General features: G+C 26.4%; 1 protein-coding gene across 1 annotated transcript; it reads left to right on the top strand.

Annotated features, from left to right (window-relative positions):
- On the top strand, positions 1–15,967 carry LOC103571936 (uncharacterized). The gene is made up of 7 exons (XM_014441731.2): positions 1–390; positions 7,063–7,422; positions 7,616–7,736; positions 7,837–8,018; positions 8,366–8,464; positions 14,141–14,230; positions 14,904–15,967. The coding sequence occupies exons 1-6, from the start codon at positions 300–302 to the stop codon at positions 14,212–14,214; spliced, it is 927 nt and encodes a 308-aa protein (XP_014297217.1). The 5' UTR covers positions 1–299; the 3' UTR covers positions 14,215–14,230; positions 14,904–15,967.
- Positions 15,968–16,373: the final 406 nt, after the last annotated feature.

Genomic DNA, 16,373 nt, shown 5'->3' with positions numbered 1-16,373 from the left:
GGATTATAGGACTCTGGAGTGAGGGTCGTGCCGTTCAGTTCCGTTCAGCTTTTGCTTCATACCACGCGTTAAACTTGTCTATATACTTACATATACAATATTTATATTTATATCATATTATGTGTCATTATTATTGACTTTTTTTTAAATTAACAATTAAATTATCATTTTTTTTTTATAAAGTTATTTTAGTAGTGTTTGTATATAAAGAAGGAAAAAATTAAGTTCTATTGTTATCACATGTTTACGTTTGTTTGACGTAAATTTACTAGTTGCCGGCAATAAACAGGATAATTAGTATGAACAACTTTTGGATAACTAATAACCTTAGTCGGACATCTATCTGTGCATTAATTTGCACATCCCTTGTAGTCATTACTCAAATTAAAGGTTTGTCTAATAACATATTCAATTATATAAAATTTTATATATGTTAAAATTACTTTTAATTTTTTTTATCATCTTTTAAAATTTACACAATAAGTTTCATCAAAATTTATTCATATGGTATAACTTTTATTATTATTATCATCATTATCATCATATTTTTCTTAAATTCTTTGCGAGCGAATTTCTTAAATATTAAACTCAGTAGCCTCGTTATTTAAAATGCAGTTTGCTGTTGTGATGTCATGATTATTCCCAGAGTGGACCTCGGTGCTATTTTTGGCCGATTCTAAAGCACCAGTGTAAAGTACGATATGATAATGCCTGCTAGTCTACTTCTATTTATTTTACATTAGAATTTTCTCATCTCTACAGCAAATATTTTAAACATACAAACTTTTCAATTGACCTATTTTTCTGTTAAAATAACAACGAAAAAAAAAACAAAAACAATAAACCAAATGCATGTCCACGCTAAAATTTTAAAATCATTAATTTTCAAACTACAAGATAATTACCAAAAAAAAAAAAAATTATTGTATTAGTGTAAATGAATTAAAGAACAAAAAAATGTAATTGATATTTTTATTATTATTATTATTATTATTATTATTATTATTATTACTATGATTAAAATAGTTATTTATTTTCACGGACGTTTAGGAATTGTGGAGTAGGTCGCACCAACGTGTATAGTAACCACTATATACATTTAATAACCATCAACCATAATAAACCTTAATGGGTCCTCTCTGAATATATATCATTCATCTCTTATATCATATAAATATTATGCTTTACTATTTACATAAAAACTTAAAAAAAGTTAAAAATAAATTATCTGATTTATTTCATTATAAAAATATTATCATATTGACAACCTTGTTCCTACTTCTGGCTAACTGTGTACTTCAATATCAAAAATTAAAAATTAAACTCTTCAGAATATCATTTTTAATATAACGACAGACATTATTAACAAAATAAAAAAAAAAAAAACAAGAGATGACCGAATGAAAAGCTTATATATATATATATATATACTTGGTTAGAAAACTTGTTCAGTAATGTATTATACATACATTGTATCAATTATTTAATTTAAATTCGTTTGCCTTACGATTTGTGAATGTTAATTAAGTTTTTTTGATGAAAAAAAAAGAAAACAACTTTGGCATTTCACACTGATTTAATTATCCTATTTATCAATCGGATTGTATCAATAAAAATAGGTCAATCAATATTCGCACCGTTTTATTTTATCGTAAAATTTAACTAAAATCACAGCTCTAATTAATTTATTTAATTGTGCAATAATTAAGAAATATAATTGATTAATTATATAACATAAAAAAAAAAAAAAAATAGAACAAAATTTGTATGCTATTCATTGGATGTATAAATAAAGTGATTTATTGTGTAAGTGTATATATATATATATATATATATATATATATATATATATATATATATATATATATTGTTTTGTTTTCTTTTACTGGCGGAAAAATTCGTTCAATCGTACTCAATAAATATTTCAAGCATGGTCACTCGGGAAACTTGTACAATTGAAATTAATTGTTTCTCATTCATTGATTGCTGCTACTGCTAGTGCTACTGCTTCTGGCTGCTGCTCTCGCTAACACTACAGGCAAATAATATTAGCAACTGGTGGATGTCACTTTTGTAGGCTATTTTAAATAATATATTTAATGATACTGACAATAACAATAATAAGTAATCATTTGTGATTGAAAAAATAAAATTTATTTCTTTTCTTTTTAAATTAAAAAAAAAAAAAAAAAAAAGAATAATCTGTTACAAGTTGTATTTGTCGAATCTGAAAATGACCTTACTTGAAGCACCATATGGTCGTTGCCTATATCATGGTTTTTGCGGTTTCCGGATAACCTTCAAGCTGCATATTGAGGCCTTTTTTTAAATATCTATCTTCTCCAACGCGAATTGAATAATTCCCATAGTTACATTTTAATTGTCAATTTTTTTTTTTACGATACGACCTTACGAGTTATATAGATGTAAAAAAAATATATATATTTAACTCTCTAATAAAATATCATTTTTATTTGAAAGATCATTTTTAAAAGCATTTAACACATATTATATTACATGATGTATGTGTATAAAACAACCTTCACAGGGTTATTGTTGTTGTTGTGGTTATTATTATGGATAAATTAAAATTTTATAATGTAAAGTAGGATAGTATGAATATATTTATTTTTTAAAATAATGGCATTATTGATAATAAATTTGAATTATGACTAATGTATAGTTGAATTTTAATGTGGGCCGGAAATTTTGGTTTTTCCCATATGACTACTGGTAAATTCGTTGGGAAAGAGAGTTTCACCCGAGTTCTGCGCATCCGAGCGAACTCAACCGTGAACTCAACCGCTCTGGTGAACAACAAACGCGTGCGCCTTTACTTCATCATATAGATATAATATATATTCTACATTTGTTATTAAGTTTTATTATTAAATAAAATTTATATTATCTCTATATATTCCTCTTTCTTTTCCATTTTGTTATTTATTGAGACAAAATATTGATTATTAACTTTAAAAAATTCTATAAAAATACTATGATATCCGCATGAAAAAAAAAAAAAAAATCAAAGATGAAAAATAAAAATAACAGTAGCATTAGCAACGTCATCATTAACAACAACTATACAATAACAACAACAACAACGAAACTTTAACAAGTCGTGCATATACGGCACGTGCGATTATCGTCTCCGGAACCGGAAGTACAGTTGGATGCTCTCCCACCTGGGTTTTCATCAGTTTAACTACGGCAGGGGGCACATGCTTTTACAGTGACCGGCCATCTATAGGCAGTATGTCTGAGTACTCCGGGTATTTCCTTTTTTATAGAGAGCCATAGAGAGCCAGTTGTTACCAGTTTTACTGATGGCTATCATCATAACTATCTATCACATACATAAAATTTTTTTTTTTGATAATTCTTAACTCTATTTTAAATGATAGAAACCCAATAATTTTTAATTTTTTTACTTTAAACAAGTTACAAGCTATATACTGCTGTTATATTTAAAATTTTATTTTAACAAATTTAAATAAGAAAAAACATTCAATTAATTTTTTTTTATTTCGTCACCTTATTTTAATAATTCAAAAATTTATTTTTAATTAATTTTAATTACGTGATTGTTTATATTATTATTATTATTATTATTATTATTATTTTAAAAAGATGAAATTATGATATAGCATTAAATTGAAATAATGTATTTAATTTTAATCAGGATATTGAGAATCTTATCTGCCTAGTGTATTTAACGGATTACTTTTTTCTTATTTTATTTTCTTGTTTAAATTTTAAAACCACTGTCAAGTGAATTTACTTCTTTCATTATAAAAGCTGAACGCGTGGCGACAAAGGAACGTGTTCGCATGACTCGCGATAAACTTTACGACGCATACGTGACTTTAAGGCGTGTTAAAAACTATTCAAGCTAAAAGAAAAGAAAACCCCAATGAGAGTCAATGGAAATTAGATTCTGTGAGAGTTATTTTTAATATTTTTTCTCTTTTTTTTTTTTTTTTTTTTAATTTTAACTAAAAGAGTATTTAATTTACAATTTATTTTAAATTTTAATACAATAAGTAAATATAAAGTTAAGTAAATTATGTTTATACTTGGAAATAATAAAAGTGTATAAGTAATCAAGTCATTAACTATATATATATATCCAATCATGCAAATTAATCCGTTGGCTGGTGCCTATATTATTTGATAAAAGTTAAATATGTATATTTTATATATAGATAAAGATTATAATATACATATAGATATATACTACAAACGTCGTATTTTAATACTTAATGACCTTATTCAGCACGCAAAGTGGTATTCGATCAGTTGTAAGCTGAAGCCCACGACATGTTGACCCTTTGTATATTTACATATATGTATAAAAATATACAGCAATTACTTGAATGAGGCTTTAGTTTGACAACTATATTTACATCATCACTTGTCAAAGCTTATTTAGTTACTGAGTTTAATACTTAATTATTGTATTTATTTGTTATTTAGATTTTTTTATTTTTAAAATTATAATTACAAAGCAACTTTATTATTTTTATTTTAAAAATATAAAAGTTGTACAACATTTAAAATTTTCTTTGTTCAAATGCAGATAGCAATTATTACTTGCCGAGATAAAAAAAAATATAAAAGTATGTAGTTTAACTTTAGGAATAAGCATAACAAAAAGTTGTTGTGCTATGTGCTATGTGGTATATGTATATGTATCATCTTAAGCTTCCAAGATACCTTCTTTTAAAACTAAAGATGCTCGAGCATTGGTTTAGGTTTAATAAATGGTTACAAAAGTGTAGATAATAACAAGCTAGCTATATATTAGTACAAATGTGTATAGTAGTTTTCTCCAGTTTTCTCCAGTTTTATCGGCTAGTGTATAATCAGTACCATCTTATTACTAACATAGTCTCATTTTAAGGGCTAAAACGACATGTAATTTTCTTTTAGATGTGACTACGTGATACACTTTGGCCTGGAATCTTTATTAAAGATCTAAACTTTAGTATTAATTATGATTATCGTTCAATAGTTTTTTATTCCTTAACTTACCAATTATTATTATTATTGTTTTAAATAGTAAAAATATTTCAATAAAAAAGGATGGTAAATAAATTTTTATTTACATGCACTATACATGATGACATTGTTGAACCAGAAAGCATTGTAACTTAATTTCCGAATGAATGAGCCAGTATTTGCCTTATAGGTTAAGAGTTTAATAGCGAATCAAGTGATAGGAGCCAGTAAACATGCAATCACAGCTATGCTAAAAAATTAAACCTACTATCACTTAGTTAGTTTTTTTTATCATCATCATTATCATCATGTATTATTACAGAATATACGAAAACATTATATTGTAATATTTGAATTAATACTGAGCAAGAGTAAAGTCTAACAAGAGTAACGCCATTCTCTCATGCCATGTAAATTATTGCTATAACAATAAGTCTCTTATAATTTTAACCCTTACGATGCCTCACCTAAACCACCTAAGCCACCTTAACCATTTTAGCCATTTTAAACATTTTAGCCACTTTAATCACTTTAATCACCTTGACGCGGATGACTCCAAATGCCCGCAAAAAACATTAGAGAGTGGTGCTACTGGCTTAATAAATATCCTAAATTACAGTATTATTATCAGTATCATTTTTTTGTAAATAAATCTATTTTATAACAATAATGAAATTGTCAATTATTCCGTTATCAAATAACTATTTTAAAAAAAAAGTTTTTCTTCCGGTAAATATAACGATTTATACTGCCACGTTTTTCTAAAAAAATACGAGACAATGACAGGTGAATAATGTTATAATGGTTAAATTGTGGATAAAAATGTAAATTATAGAAATATCTAGATATAAAGTATCCTTGAGTTGTATGTCTACTACATATCAACATATGTTGCTGTAATATTACCCGTCATGATGCGGAATATAGACTGAGTTGTGGGTGAAAGCTATTGGAAGCTCGATCCTTTTTGAATATATATACATATCTATCTATCTATAGTATGTTGTAACAGTAGCAGTATCAGCAAGACGAGCAAAAAATTATATATATATATATATAGATAAATGTAAAAAGCACATGGGCGTCGTAGAGTCTAGAGGTCGAACAGCACCCTACCCCCTATAAGGTGTCGAGTAATGTTGAATTTATGCATTACCCAGCCATTTCTTCTTATGCATCTTCCGACTTTGAATTACTGTTACTATGGTCTTTTAAATTTTTTTTTTTCTCCATATATTTCTATCTATATCTTTTTCACTTGAAATTATGAGTGGATCAATTATAAAGAATATAAATATCATTTGCTTTCTCGTACTATAAATTTTATAATTATATTAATAATAAATTAACAAATAATTTATTATAAAAATATAAATTTATAGTTATACATAATTCAATTTGTACCTATAATAGCTTGGCTTAATACTTAAAATCTATTTTAAATGATAAACGAGAAATGGCGAGAGAATTTTGAATAGCTATATATATATACATATAAAACGATGGTTTACAATAAAAGTGAAAAAATAAATTTTATATGATAATAAATTGACCTAAAATGACAGAATATCATTTTTCATAATTTATATTCAATTGAAAAAAAAAAAATACTTTTAATGAATATTCATTTTTAACTTATATCAATAATGAAATTTGAATATTTAATTAAATAGTCAATTTAAAAATCAACTATTGTTACAATTATCATTATTATGTGATAGTTTATAAATAATTAAAAAAATTTATAATTTATAAGTGAGCTTTTCTTTACTTGATAAAGAAAGTGGTTACGAAGTAGTTGAGAGAAGTGGGCGTAGAAAGAGAAGAGAACAAGAAAAGGGAAAGAACAATTTGCATACGACCAACTTAATCAGTGCCAACACCTCATCGTGAGCAGCGTTTAACTACTTACAGATTCTCTTGTGTGATACGCCAATATACGGGATTATACGGAAATAAAATATTGAGAATATCAAATAAACTAGACATATAAATTGTTGCGGAATTTATTTAAATTTAATTTTAATTCACCTATACAATATATTAATAATTTTGTTACAGAAAGTAATCAACTTATAATAAATTCAATCAATGTACCGCCATTATTGAGAGAAGGTGAAGCAGACTATGTTATATTAGACTGTGATTATGATTTAGAAAATATATCAAGTAATGGATTAGCTGTTAAATGGTATTTCAATGATGATAATGTCGAATATCAATGGATATATGGAAATGAACCTCAAGCCGATCCAAGTGCTAGTCATATAGATCTTGGATATAAAGCCAGTGATGATCCTTATACCATGTATCGGGCTATGAAATTAAATAATCCAACAATTAATTTAACTGGAAACTACAGATGTGCAGTATTTACTTATCAAGATGAACAGATTGCCGATGCAAATATGATTGTTTACTGTAAGTTTAAATACATATACATATACTTATACTTATTTTAAATTACTAAATAAATTATTAACTATATATTATTATTTAAAATTATTTAAAATAGGCAAATACACAACGATTAATTATAAATAGTTATCTACTTGCTAATATTTCGTTTTTACTTATGTATTTATATAAGATATATTGATTTAATGAATTTCAGCGACAGAAGAAAAATTTGATTTAAAGTCTAGGAAGAAAATTATTGAGGGTAAAGAAGGAGTGGAATTTACATGTTTCGCAGAGGGATTGTATCCACAGCCAACAATGGATATTTATATCAAGTAAGATACTTTTCTTACTTTAGATTACTTCATTAATCATAATTTTAGTTATCTAATTATAACAATAATGATAGTAATACTGTTATTTATTAATTTACAGTGATGTAATTGTTAATGATACAATAAAACCTGATTTGACGATGCGAAATGACAGCAAATATGATATTATGATGCAAGTTGTTGCAAAAAACGAGGATTTACCAGATGAAGCACTCGTTAAATGTAGTTTATCAATTCCTACAGCCAATTATACTATTCCACGAGAATTAATATACATGTCTGGTTAGTATTATTATTACTTTTTTAAATAAATTAATATACACCATATGATATATGGATTACTCAAAGGGGTAAGTTTAAAAAAAAATAATAATAAATAAAGTAATTAATTTTGTTAAAAATTAATAGCTTTTATTAATTAGCATTAAACTGACTGTCCTATATGTCAAATTAAAATAAAATAAATTACAGATTAAATATTGTTTTTTGTCGAATAATAAATTTATTAATTCAGCATCATTACTCAATGATATGAATTTGATATTACTCAAATAATTGCTTAACAGTAATAATACATTAATGCTTAACCTGAGCCTGATAGACGCGGTATGTGGTGTTTTGTTGTGCAGGAACGCCAACCAGTACGCCTTCTGTTACAACCAATCTACTAAGAAAAATGGAGATCCAGGCAATAAACAGCTCTGAACCAGATACTGACAATGGTGGTGGTAAGATTATTCGTAATCTACCTTCTCTCTCTCTCTCTCTCTCTCTCTCTCTCTCTCTCTCTCTCTCTTTCACACTCTTTTATTATCTCCTTTATATAATTATTATACATACAAATAAACTATCCAAGCTATTACATTACCAAATTTCAGTAAATGGACCTTGTTATCTCATAGATTTCAATTATCATTTTTTTGTTTTAAGACTTTTTTCTTCTCTTTATTTTTGGTCTTGTATAGTTAATTTTTTATAAATTATTATTATTATTATTATTATTACAATCCGTAATGTGAAACATGATAAAAAAAAAAAATTTACAACAGTATTGATTCAACACCACCATTGTTATCGCAGCACAATTTTTCGGTTTGCAGTGTTTTAATTTTTTATTTTCATTGATTGCCGTAACTACTTTAAATTAGTAAAAAAAAAAAAAAAATAAAAAAATTACACGTTAATTTTAATATTTGCATGCTGCTGAGTTTTATTTTATTAAAATTTTTTTTTCTTCCAACTTAACTATTGTTGCTGTCATTATTATTTGTAACATAAAAAATGTCAAAAGTACGCAACATGCTACAAGTGATGACATAATAATTTTATTTTCAAAAAAAAAGGAAAAAAGAATCTTGAGCATGCTGTGATATATATTACATATTGTGCGTGTTAAAGCGAAAAAGTGGGTTGCAATTTTTGAAAGCTCTTTTACGTAAATAATAATTTATAATAAGCTTAAATTGTATGACTCGGTAGATTTATTATTAAGTTTCGTGAATGATTGAAGAGTTTAAATAATCATTTTTTTTTTAATTTAAATGCTAATGATAAATATTTATCAATAGTTATTTAGACATAAAACTGTTATTGTTTTATAATGATTATACCTACAGATTTTAGAATAGATATAGAGATGACTAGGTATAATGCAGTTATATATAACCCTATCAACAAAGTTTAGTGTATTGTAAATAAAGACATAAATAATTAAGTGTATAATCTATATCACCGGTATGGGTAACTAAACTCCCGTGGTTGTAGGCAGGATTTTGGTGAAGGTATGTCGTCGTCGTCGTTGTTGTTGTTGTTGTTGTTGTTGTTGTTGTTGTTATACAATGAGTAGTATAGGGAATCTGTAAACCATGAGAAGCTTTAAAAAGAGTTAAGTCTATAAGATCTAAAAGAAAGAGAAAGAGACAGGACATGTGAGAGTAGAGCATCACCACCAGGTTGTTTAGGGGATTCGGTGTCTTTGTAGGTTTCGAGTTAACCGTGCTTACTACGCACTATATATGTATATTTTCAGAGAGAACTAGGAGAAAACTAGGCACTATTCGTGTCACTTCCACCACGGAAGCTGCTTCAGAAGCAGTAGCAGTAGCAGCAGCAACAGCAACAGCAATACTACCAACAACCTACTGGTGATATAAGGCCGTATTAACACATGCCCAACTTTGGTTGTTATTTATTAGTCTGGCATGGTAATGCCATCTGATGAGTTGAAATAAGATCGAGTAGCTCCGCTTTCTCTCTCTTGATTTAACCCTGAGAATATATATATATATATATATATATATATATTCACGTGAATATTAAGTTTATAAATGTGGGGCACGTGAATATATGGTATAAGAGATGGTGTTATACTAACACACCCCAAGCTGGATGAGTAAAGTGACTTTACCAAAATTGTGGTGAAAACTTGTTAGGGTGTTGGGTGCATTACTAAAGCGAACTGTAATGTAGTGGTTTTGCTGAAGCATTATACAAAAAAAAAAAAAAAAAAAAAAAATAATAATAATAAAATAAAAAATGAACTTTTTAATTTTTTTGTTAAATAATAAGTTAATAAACTTTATTATTCGTTATTATTTAAATTGAATTATAGGATGCTTAAGAAATAATTAATTGGTAGCTTAAATAAAGACAGTAAAGAATTAAGTACAAGTATCCTCAACGGTGTATACATAATAATAAATTATTTTGCTATAAATTAAAGTTTAAATCTCCAGTGTGATATCTCATTTTGATATACTAGCTAACGCATTTCTGCATTTCGGCAGTAAAATACGCACTCAAATTGGTCATGACAGCGGTCGTTTTACTACTTACCAGTAACCCAGGGAACACCGTGACTTGAACGTAACCCTTCCACACATGACATCAAGCGATAGATGCGCATATCTACGTAAGTACTATAGTACATCGAAGGCCAATGGCTAGAGGATACGCAATTTTTATTTCGTCATGTGTAGAAGGGTTACGTTCAAGTCACGGTGTTCCTTGGGTTACTGGTAAGTAGTAAAACGACCGCAGTCATGACCAATTCGAGTGCATATTTTACTGTTGTAATATAAAAATGCGTTAGCTAGTTAATAATTTCTTGTAATAATTTTCATCATTAAATAGATTTTCATTAAAATAGGGAAAAAATAATTAAATTAAATGCGTATTTGAAATATGTACTTATAATGTGTTACCTTATCTTTTCTCTTTTCTTATTATATATATATTCTTACCGTCGTCATTTCGTTCAATGCCAGTAGTATATTAAAGTAGATAGAATAAGTTTCTTATACCCTTTTTGCGTTTTCCCAAGGGTAGATGACTCGTGAGTAAATTGCCGTGCCGTATTTCTTCTCTCACCGCACCTCCCTTCCCTTCTCTCCCTTTACATCAGGAAGGATGCCTTGTTTCCTTTTGCGATTTTCCCGCACTATTCTCACTCTACATTTTCCACTTTTCCTTCCGTTTTCTCAACTCTCTTCTTCCTATTTTCTGTTTTCTTTTTTTTTGTCGTTACTTAACTTTTTTTTTTCATTTAACTTTGTTTGAATTATTTTTTATTTCAAAGCACGTTTGCCAATTTCTAAGTAATCTTTTTATTTACTTTTAATGCATTTTTTTTAGCTAAACTCTAGAAATTCGAATGAAAAATATCTTTCAATAGTGCCATTTTATAATCCTAAATATTTTATTTTATTTTATTTTTTTTTTTGACTTGTTAATTATTTTTATTGTTATTATAATTATTAAAAATTTTTTTTTTTTTTTTTTAAATGAAATGTTAATTTATAATGATGAGTAGGAAATCAAAATGATTAAAATATAAAAAAAGAAATAAAGGTGCTTTGAAGATTAATTTGTGGTGAACGTGACTGAATATAATTGCGGTCAAAGCTTTTCAACCCGTAGTTTCTCTTTGTTCATTTAGTAGTTGAGTTGTGTTAGTATGGTGAGTTATAAGGTGGTGGTACAATTAAGATACTTGACTAACATCAGTATTTTCATACCTTCTCTCATTAATTCGTAATCGATAACTTTAGTGACTCTCTCTTTTTCACTTTAACTCTTTTTCCTTTATTAGCTTTCGTCATCTAGCTGTCAAGTGTTAGTATCACGTTTGAATTTATAATGGTAGTACAATAACAGACAGAGAGATAGAGTGAAAGAGAGATAAATATATTATAGTTGAATAGTTTAAATTAAAAAGAGGATGATGAGAGTAGAGTGGTGAAGTTTGCGTTCATTGCGGCACAATTCCAGCCGACTAATTCATTTACACAAGTGCTACATTATATAGAGAGACAGAAGCCAGCTAGCAAGCCACGTGTTTCTCACGAGCTATAGTGCTTTCAGTATTTCCTTTTGCCATTATCCATCCAAATTTTACTACTACTGCTACTACTACCACTATTACTATTATGATTGTTATTGCTAGTAGTGCTACTGCTTTTGCTGTGGATGATCTGAGATATTTAATACTTATGAAGCTTTCAACAATTGGATAAATAAACTGTAGAATGCTGGTGGTATCCTGTGGAATATATTCACTAAACAATCTATGCATCCATCTTTAGATTCATTCATTTAATTTGTTATTCAATAAAAAATCCAAATAATATAAAATATACACGTGGATACTTTATCGAAATATTATCAAACAAACTTTTTTTTCTAAAGCATAAAAAATAATTGCTCACTTTATTATATTCTATTTAATTTAATATAAAATTAAAAAGTTAAAAAAATAAAAAATTCACTTTACTATCAATTGATTAATCACTAAAAAAAGTAATATAGTACTAGTACTCATTCAGTATTGAATTCAAATATATATGATTTTAAGATAAAGGAATATCATTAGACAGTAGATAATTTAACGATTTGTAATTTGAACAAATACTTAAGTATTGGAAAGAAACTATCTAAAATAATGGTCCTTGCGCACTATTTAACAAAAGTTAGTTTCATTGTGGTTATCGAAAACCATCTGATATTATTATATCCACCGGCACAAATTATGTCGACAAGTTAGCAAAGCATACTTTGCTTCAAAAGTGATAAAAAACACAGTTTTTTTTTTTTTAAGGATAAATAATATAAAAAAAGTTTTCTCGTACTTAAGTATATTATTTAATTTCAGTATTGAAAAAAAAAAAATTTATAATTCAAAATCTGTGACTGTATTAATAATTTACGCATGTTAAAAAAAAAAAAATAAAAAAAACTGGTGCAATTGTAGTAAACAAAGATATCATTCATCATCACGCAACATTTTGAATATACTTTATTTCTCCTTTCAACTCATAAAAAAGCTTCATTCTACTCATAAATATACAACAGTTATGATTTATCGCTTTTCAGTTTAAACTTTTCCATATACGAATATAATCGTAAAGTCGATCGAGTCGGCGTAATAATAAAATGCCATGAATAATGTAAGCTTATTCAACAATGTAAAAACATTAAAAAGGAGGTGAAGGTGTCAAGTCATTTTAACTATTTTTCTTTTTCTTTTCCTCTCTCGCTCTCTCTTTCATTCTTTCTTAATCGTATTTGCATTTAAACTTAATGAAAAATTTTTAAAATCAGTCACAATAATTTGCATAAAAAAAAAAGTTTAGAATATAATATAATATCAAGAGTACACAGCGATAGTAATATTGACACTAGTAATTGTTTATAATCGATGTTATAGTATTATATTTATATGTATATGGTTAAAGAGTATATAGTACAATTTGTGGGCTGCGTACACGTATATGGACATCTGCGTCCATTATTCCACAGCATCATCATCATTCCGATAGTTTCACCGTTTGGCGGCCCCATCAATTCAACCGAGTAGTACGCGGCCCGTTAAATTTTATCTGCTAGCTCGCCTACCATCCGGCAGGCCTGTTCATCCTCCATTTTCCCACCCTCCAAAATCCTCAAACTCTATTCGAAAACCCAACCAACGAACTAACCAACCCTTTATCCCATCGCGACTCTCGTACTTAAATGTATTCGTAAATGGTAAATCGTCAGCGAGAACCAAACTACTTCCGTTCGTGCCTCAGCTCCGTATATATTCTACCTTTCACTTTTACATCTATATATGCATTCATATACTTTTGATTCTCATCTCTTATTCTGTCTAGTTTATCGATTAATAGGGGTCGATTTATTCACCATTACAGACTTATTTGTTACTATCTTTTACTTATATGCCAATCACGTAAAAACTCTATAATTATATGTCTATATATAAATATATATCTTCTTTATTACATTATAATCTCTACTATTACACCTTTATCATCTAGAGCAATCTTTATATTATTATTGTTATTATAGTTATACTGTTGACTTAATTATTTTACTAATGCGTTAATATTTTTAATTTTTTGTTTCAGGTACTGCTTCAAAACCTTTGCTGAGTCTAACTCTCGTTTTTATTACTTTATTTACGAACATCTGTTACCACTGATACTCATTTTTTTTAGGTAAGTTTTGTTTTTTATTATATTCAAAATTGTAATTTTGCAAGAAAAAAAAAATAAAATTAGCCATGTTCATTTTACTTTCAAATTGATGGAATTTTCTAATTATTTAATAAATAAATATTTGTTATTTTATATTACTTAGTCTAGAAAAAAAAAAAAAAAAAAAATTGGTAAAAATATATTTTGATGTTACAAATATTTGTAAAGTAAAAAATAATGAACAAACGTATCGTTAGGTGGGATTTCGCAGGCGTGTGTATGATCCCTGCAATTGTCGCTAATCTTCATTTGATTCGGCTATGGTGCGAAACTGTTATGTTATACGATGATACTTTACCGTAAAGCCCTCTCTCTCTATATATATATATATATATAAACTTTAAATTATATGAAAAATAAAAAAATATATACATGCGAATGCATAACAATATATATCAGTATTTAGATATATTAATTGCTATACAATAAATGAAAGTTATTAAAAATTACATTTTTCAATAAAACATTTTATTTTTATAAAATATTATTTAAACAGTAAGTTTTTAAATACTACTACGATGTAGAAATATTTATGTCTAACGAGCCGATGATTTCTTTCATATTTATCATCGTCATATAAAAATTACTATTAAATTTTAAGCGATATTATTTTAACTATTTTATTAAATTTTAGATTCAATTAAAAGGATTCATAAAAATGACATCTCACCCTGGATAATTGTTCACCACTTGGATGCTGAAAAAATAATAAACTATTTTTTGAATCGATTGAACGATTCATTTCAAATACGCTAAATATTTTTTAAAATCAAAGTTAAAAACCAAAAAAAAAAATCTATATTTATTACCAAATGTAAAAAAAAAAAAAAAGAGAAAACGATAAATTAGAAGCCTGTAAAATCTTTAAAAAAGGAATTTTACCAAAGAAATATTAGTTTAGGATTTTAATAACTATTAATTATTCATGAATAACTTATAGAAGATTTAATTATCGAATGTAAATATTAATTATACTTAGCAATAACATACAAACACACATACACATCTACAATAATTAATCAAATATTATAATTGTCGTTATAATTTGCCATACACGACAGTGTATGATTCAATAATATGATGAAACTTTAAATTGAATAATAATTATTATTATTAATAAAAAAAAAACTGAAATGCGCTTGGATTATATTGAGAGTCATCATTCAATTAAATCGATTAATGAATCACGTACTCATCATTTATAATGACGTATTTAAGCTCAGGCGATTGCAGTAAAAAACTGTAAAACTTCAATATGATCCTTTAATATTGTTTTCTTTTAAAATTTTAATACAAGCAACAAATTTACACGGAAAAATTTTTTAACTAAAACAATATCTAAGTATTTACAATAATAGTTTTTGGAAAATCAATCAAACATATTAAATCTCACAATAATTCAAAACGTGTATTTTTAAAATGTGATTAAAAAAAAATGAAAAATCAACCTAGTCTTGTATAACTTGTTATGTACAAATAAGTATAAAAATATAGTGTATATATAATACAAATCGAAATCTGTAATAAAACAATTGTTTTTATTTATCCAATAAGATTCTTTAGAATTATCATAAAAAAGATTCAAGATCAGTTAAAAGAATTATTAAAATTAATATATATTTGAGTTTATAAATTGATGAAATTTAAATACTGTTTACTTTTACAATGCCACTTATTTATTAAACTTGTCTAGTAGCACAACATTCATTATCAATAAGAATAAAAAAAATTTACATGCAAATAGAAAAAAAGAAATTTATGATTAAATTTTAGTATTAATGATTAATTTTGTAAATCTAATTGAATATTTTTTCTTTATACATTTTAATCCTGATCAATAATTATTAAATTATTAAAAATAAATTTGTTGATAAATATTTAATAATAACTGAATAATAAATTTTTACCTAATTATATGTATAATAAAATAATAAGGTAAATAAATTTTATAAGAGGTATTTATAAAAAAAATTTTTAAAAGTTATATGCTTTTATCTATATTCCTTATTGTTCGATACATCATGAAAATTTATAAAAATGTGGTCATCAGAATGAAATAAAATCATGGACACTGGATTATCTAAACTGGTTTAAAGCTCTCGCG

Source organism: Microplitis demolitor, chromosome 7 (assembly GCF_026212275.2).
Source record: "Microplitis demolitor isolate Queensland-Clemson2020A chromosome 7, iyMicDemo2.1a, whole genome shotgun sequence".
Classification (NCBI taxonomy): domain Eukaryota; kingdom Metazoa; phylum Arthropoda; class Insecta; order Hymenoptera; family Braconidae; genus Microplitis; species Microplitis demolitor.
This window is presented reverse-complemented; position numbering and strand designations above follow the sequence as displayed.

Coding starts and splice junctions, on each gene's coding strand:
- LOC103571936 (XM_014441731.2), top strand. CDS start 300: ATGAACAACTTTTGGATAACTAATAACCTTAGTCGGACATCTATCTGT. Junction 391..7,062: donor AGTCATTACTCAAATTAAAG/GTTTGTCTAATA, acceptor ATTTTGTTACAG/AAAGTAATCAACTTATAATA. Junction 8,465..14,140: donor AGATACTGACAATGGTGGTG/GTAAGATTATTC, acceptor TTTTTGTTTCAG/GTACTGCTTCAAAACCTTTG.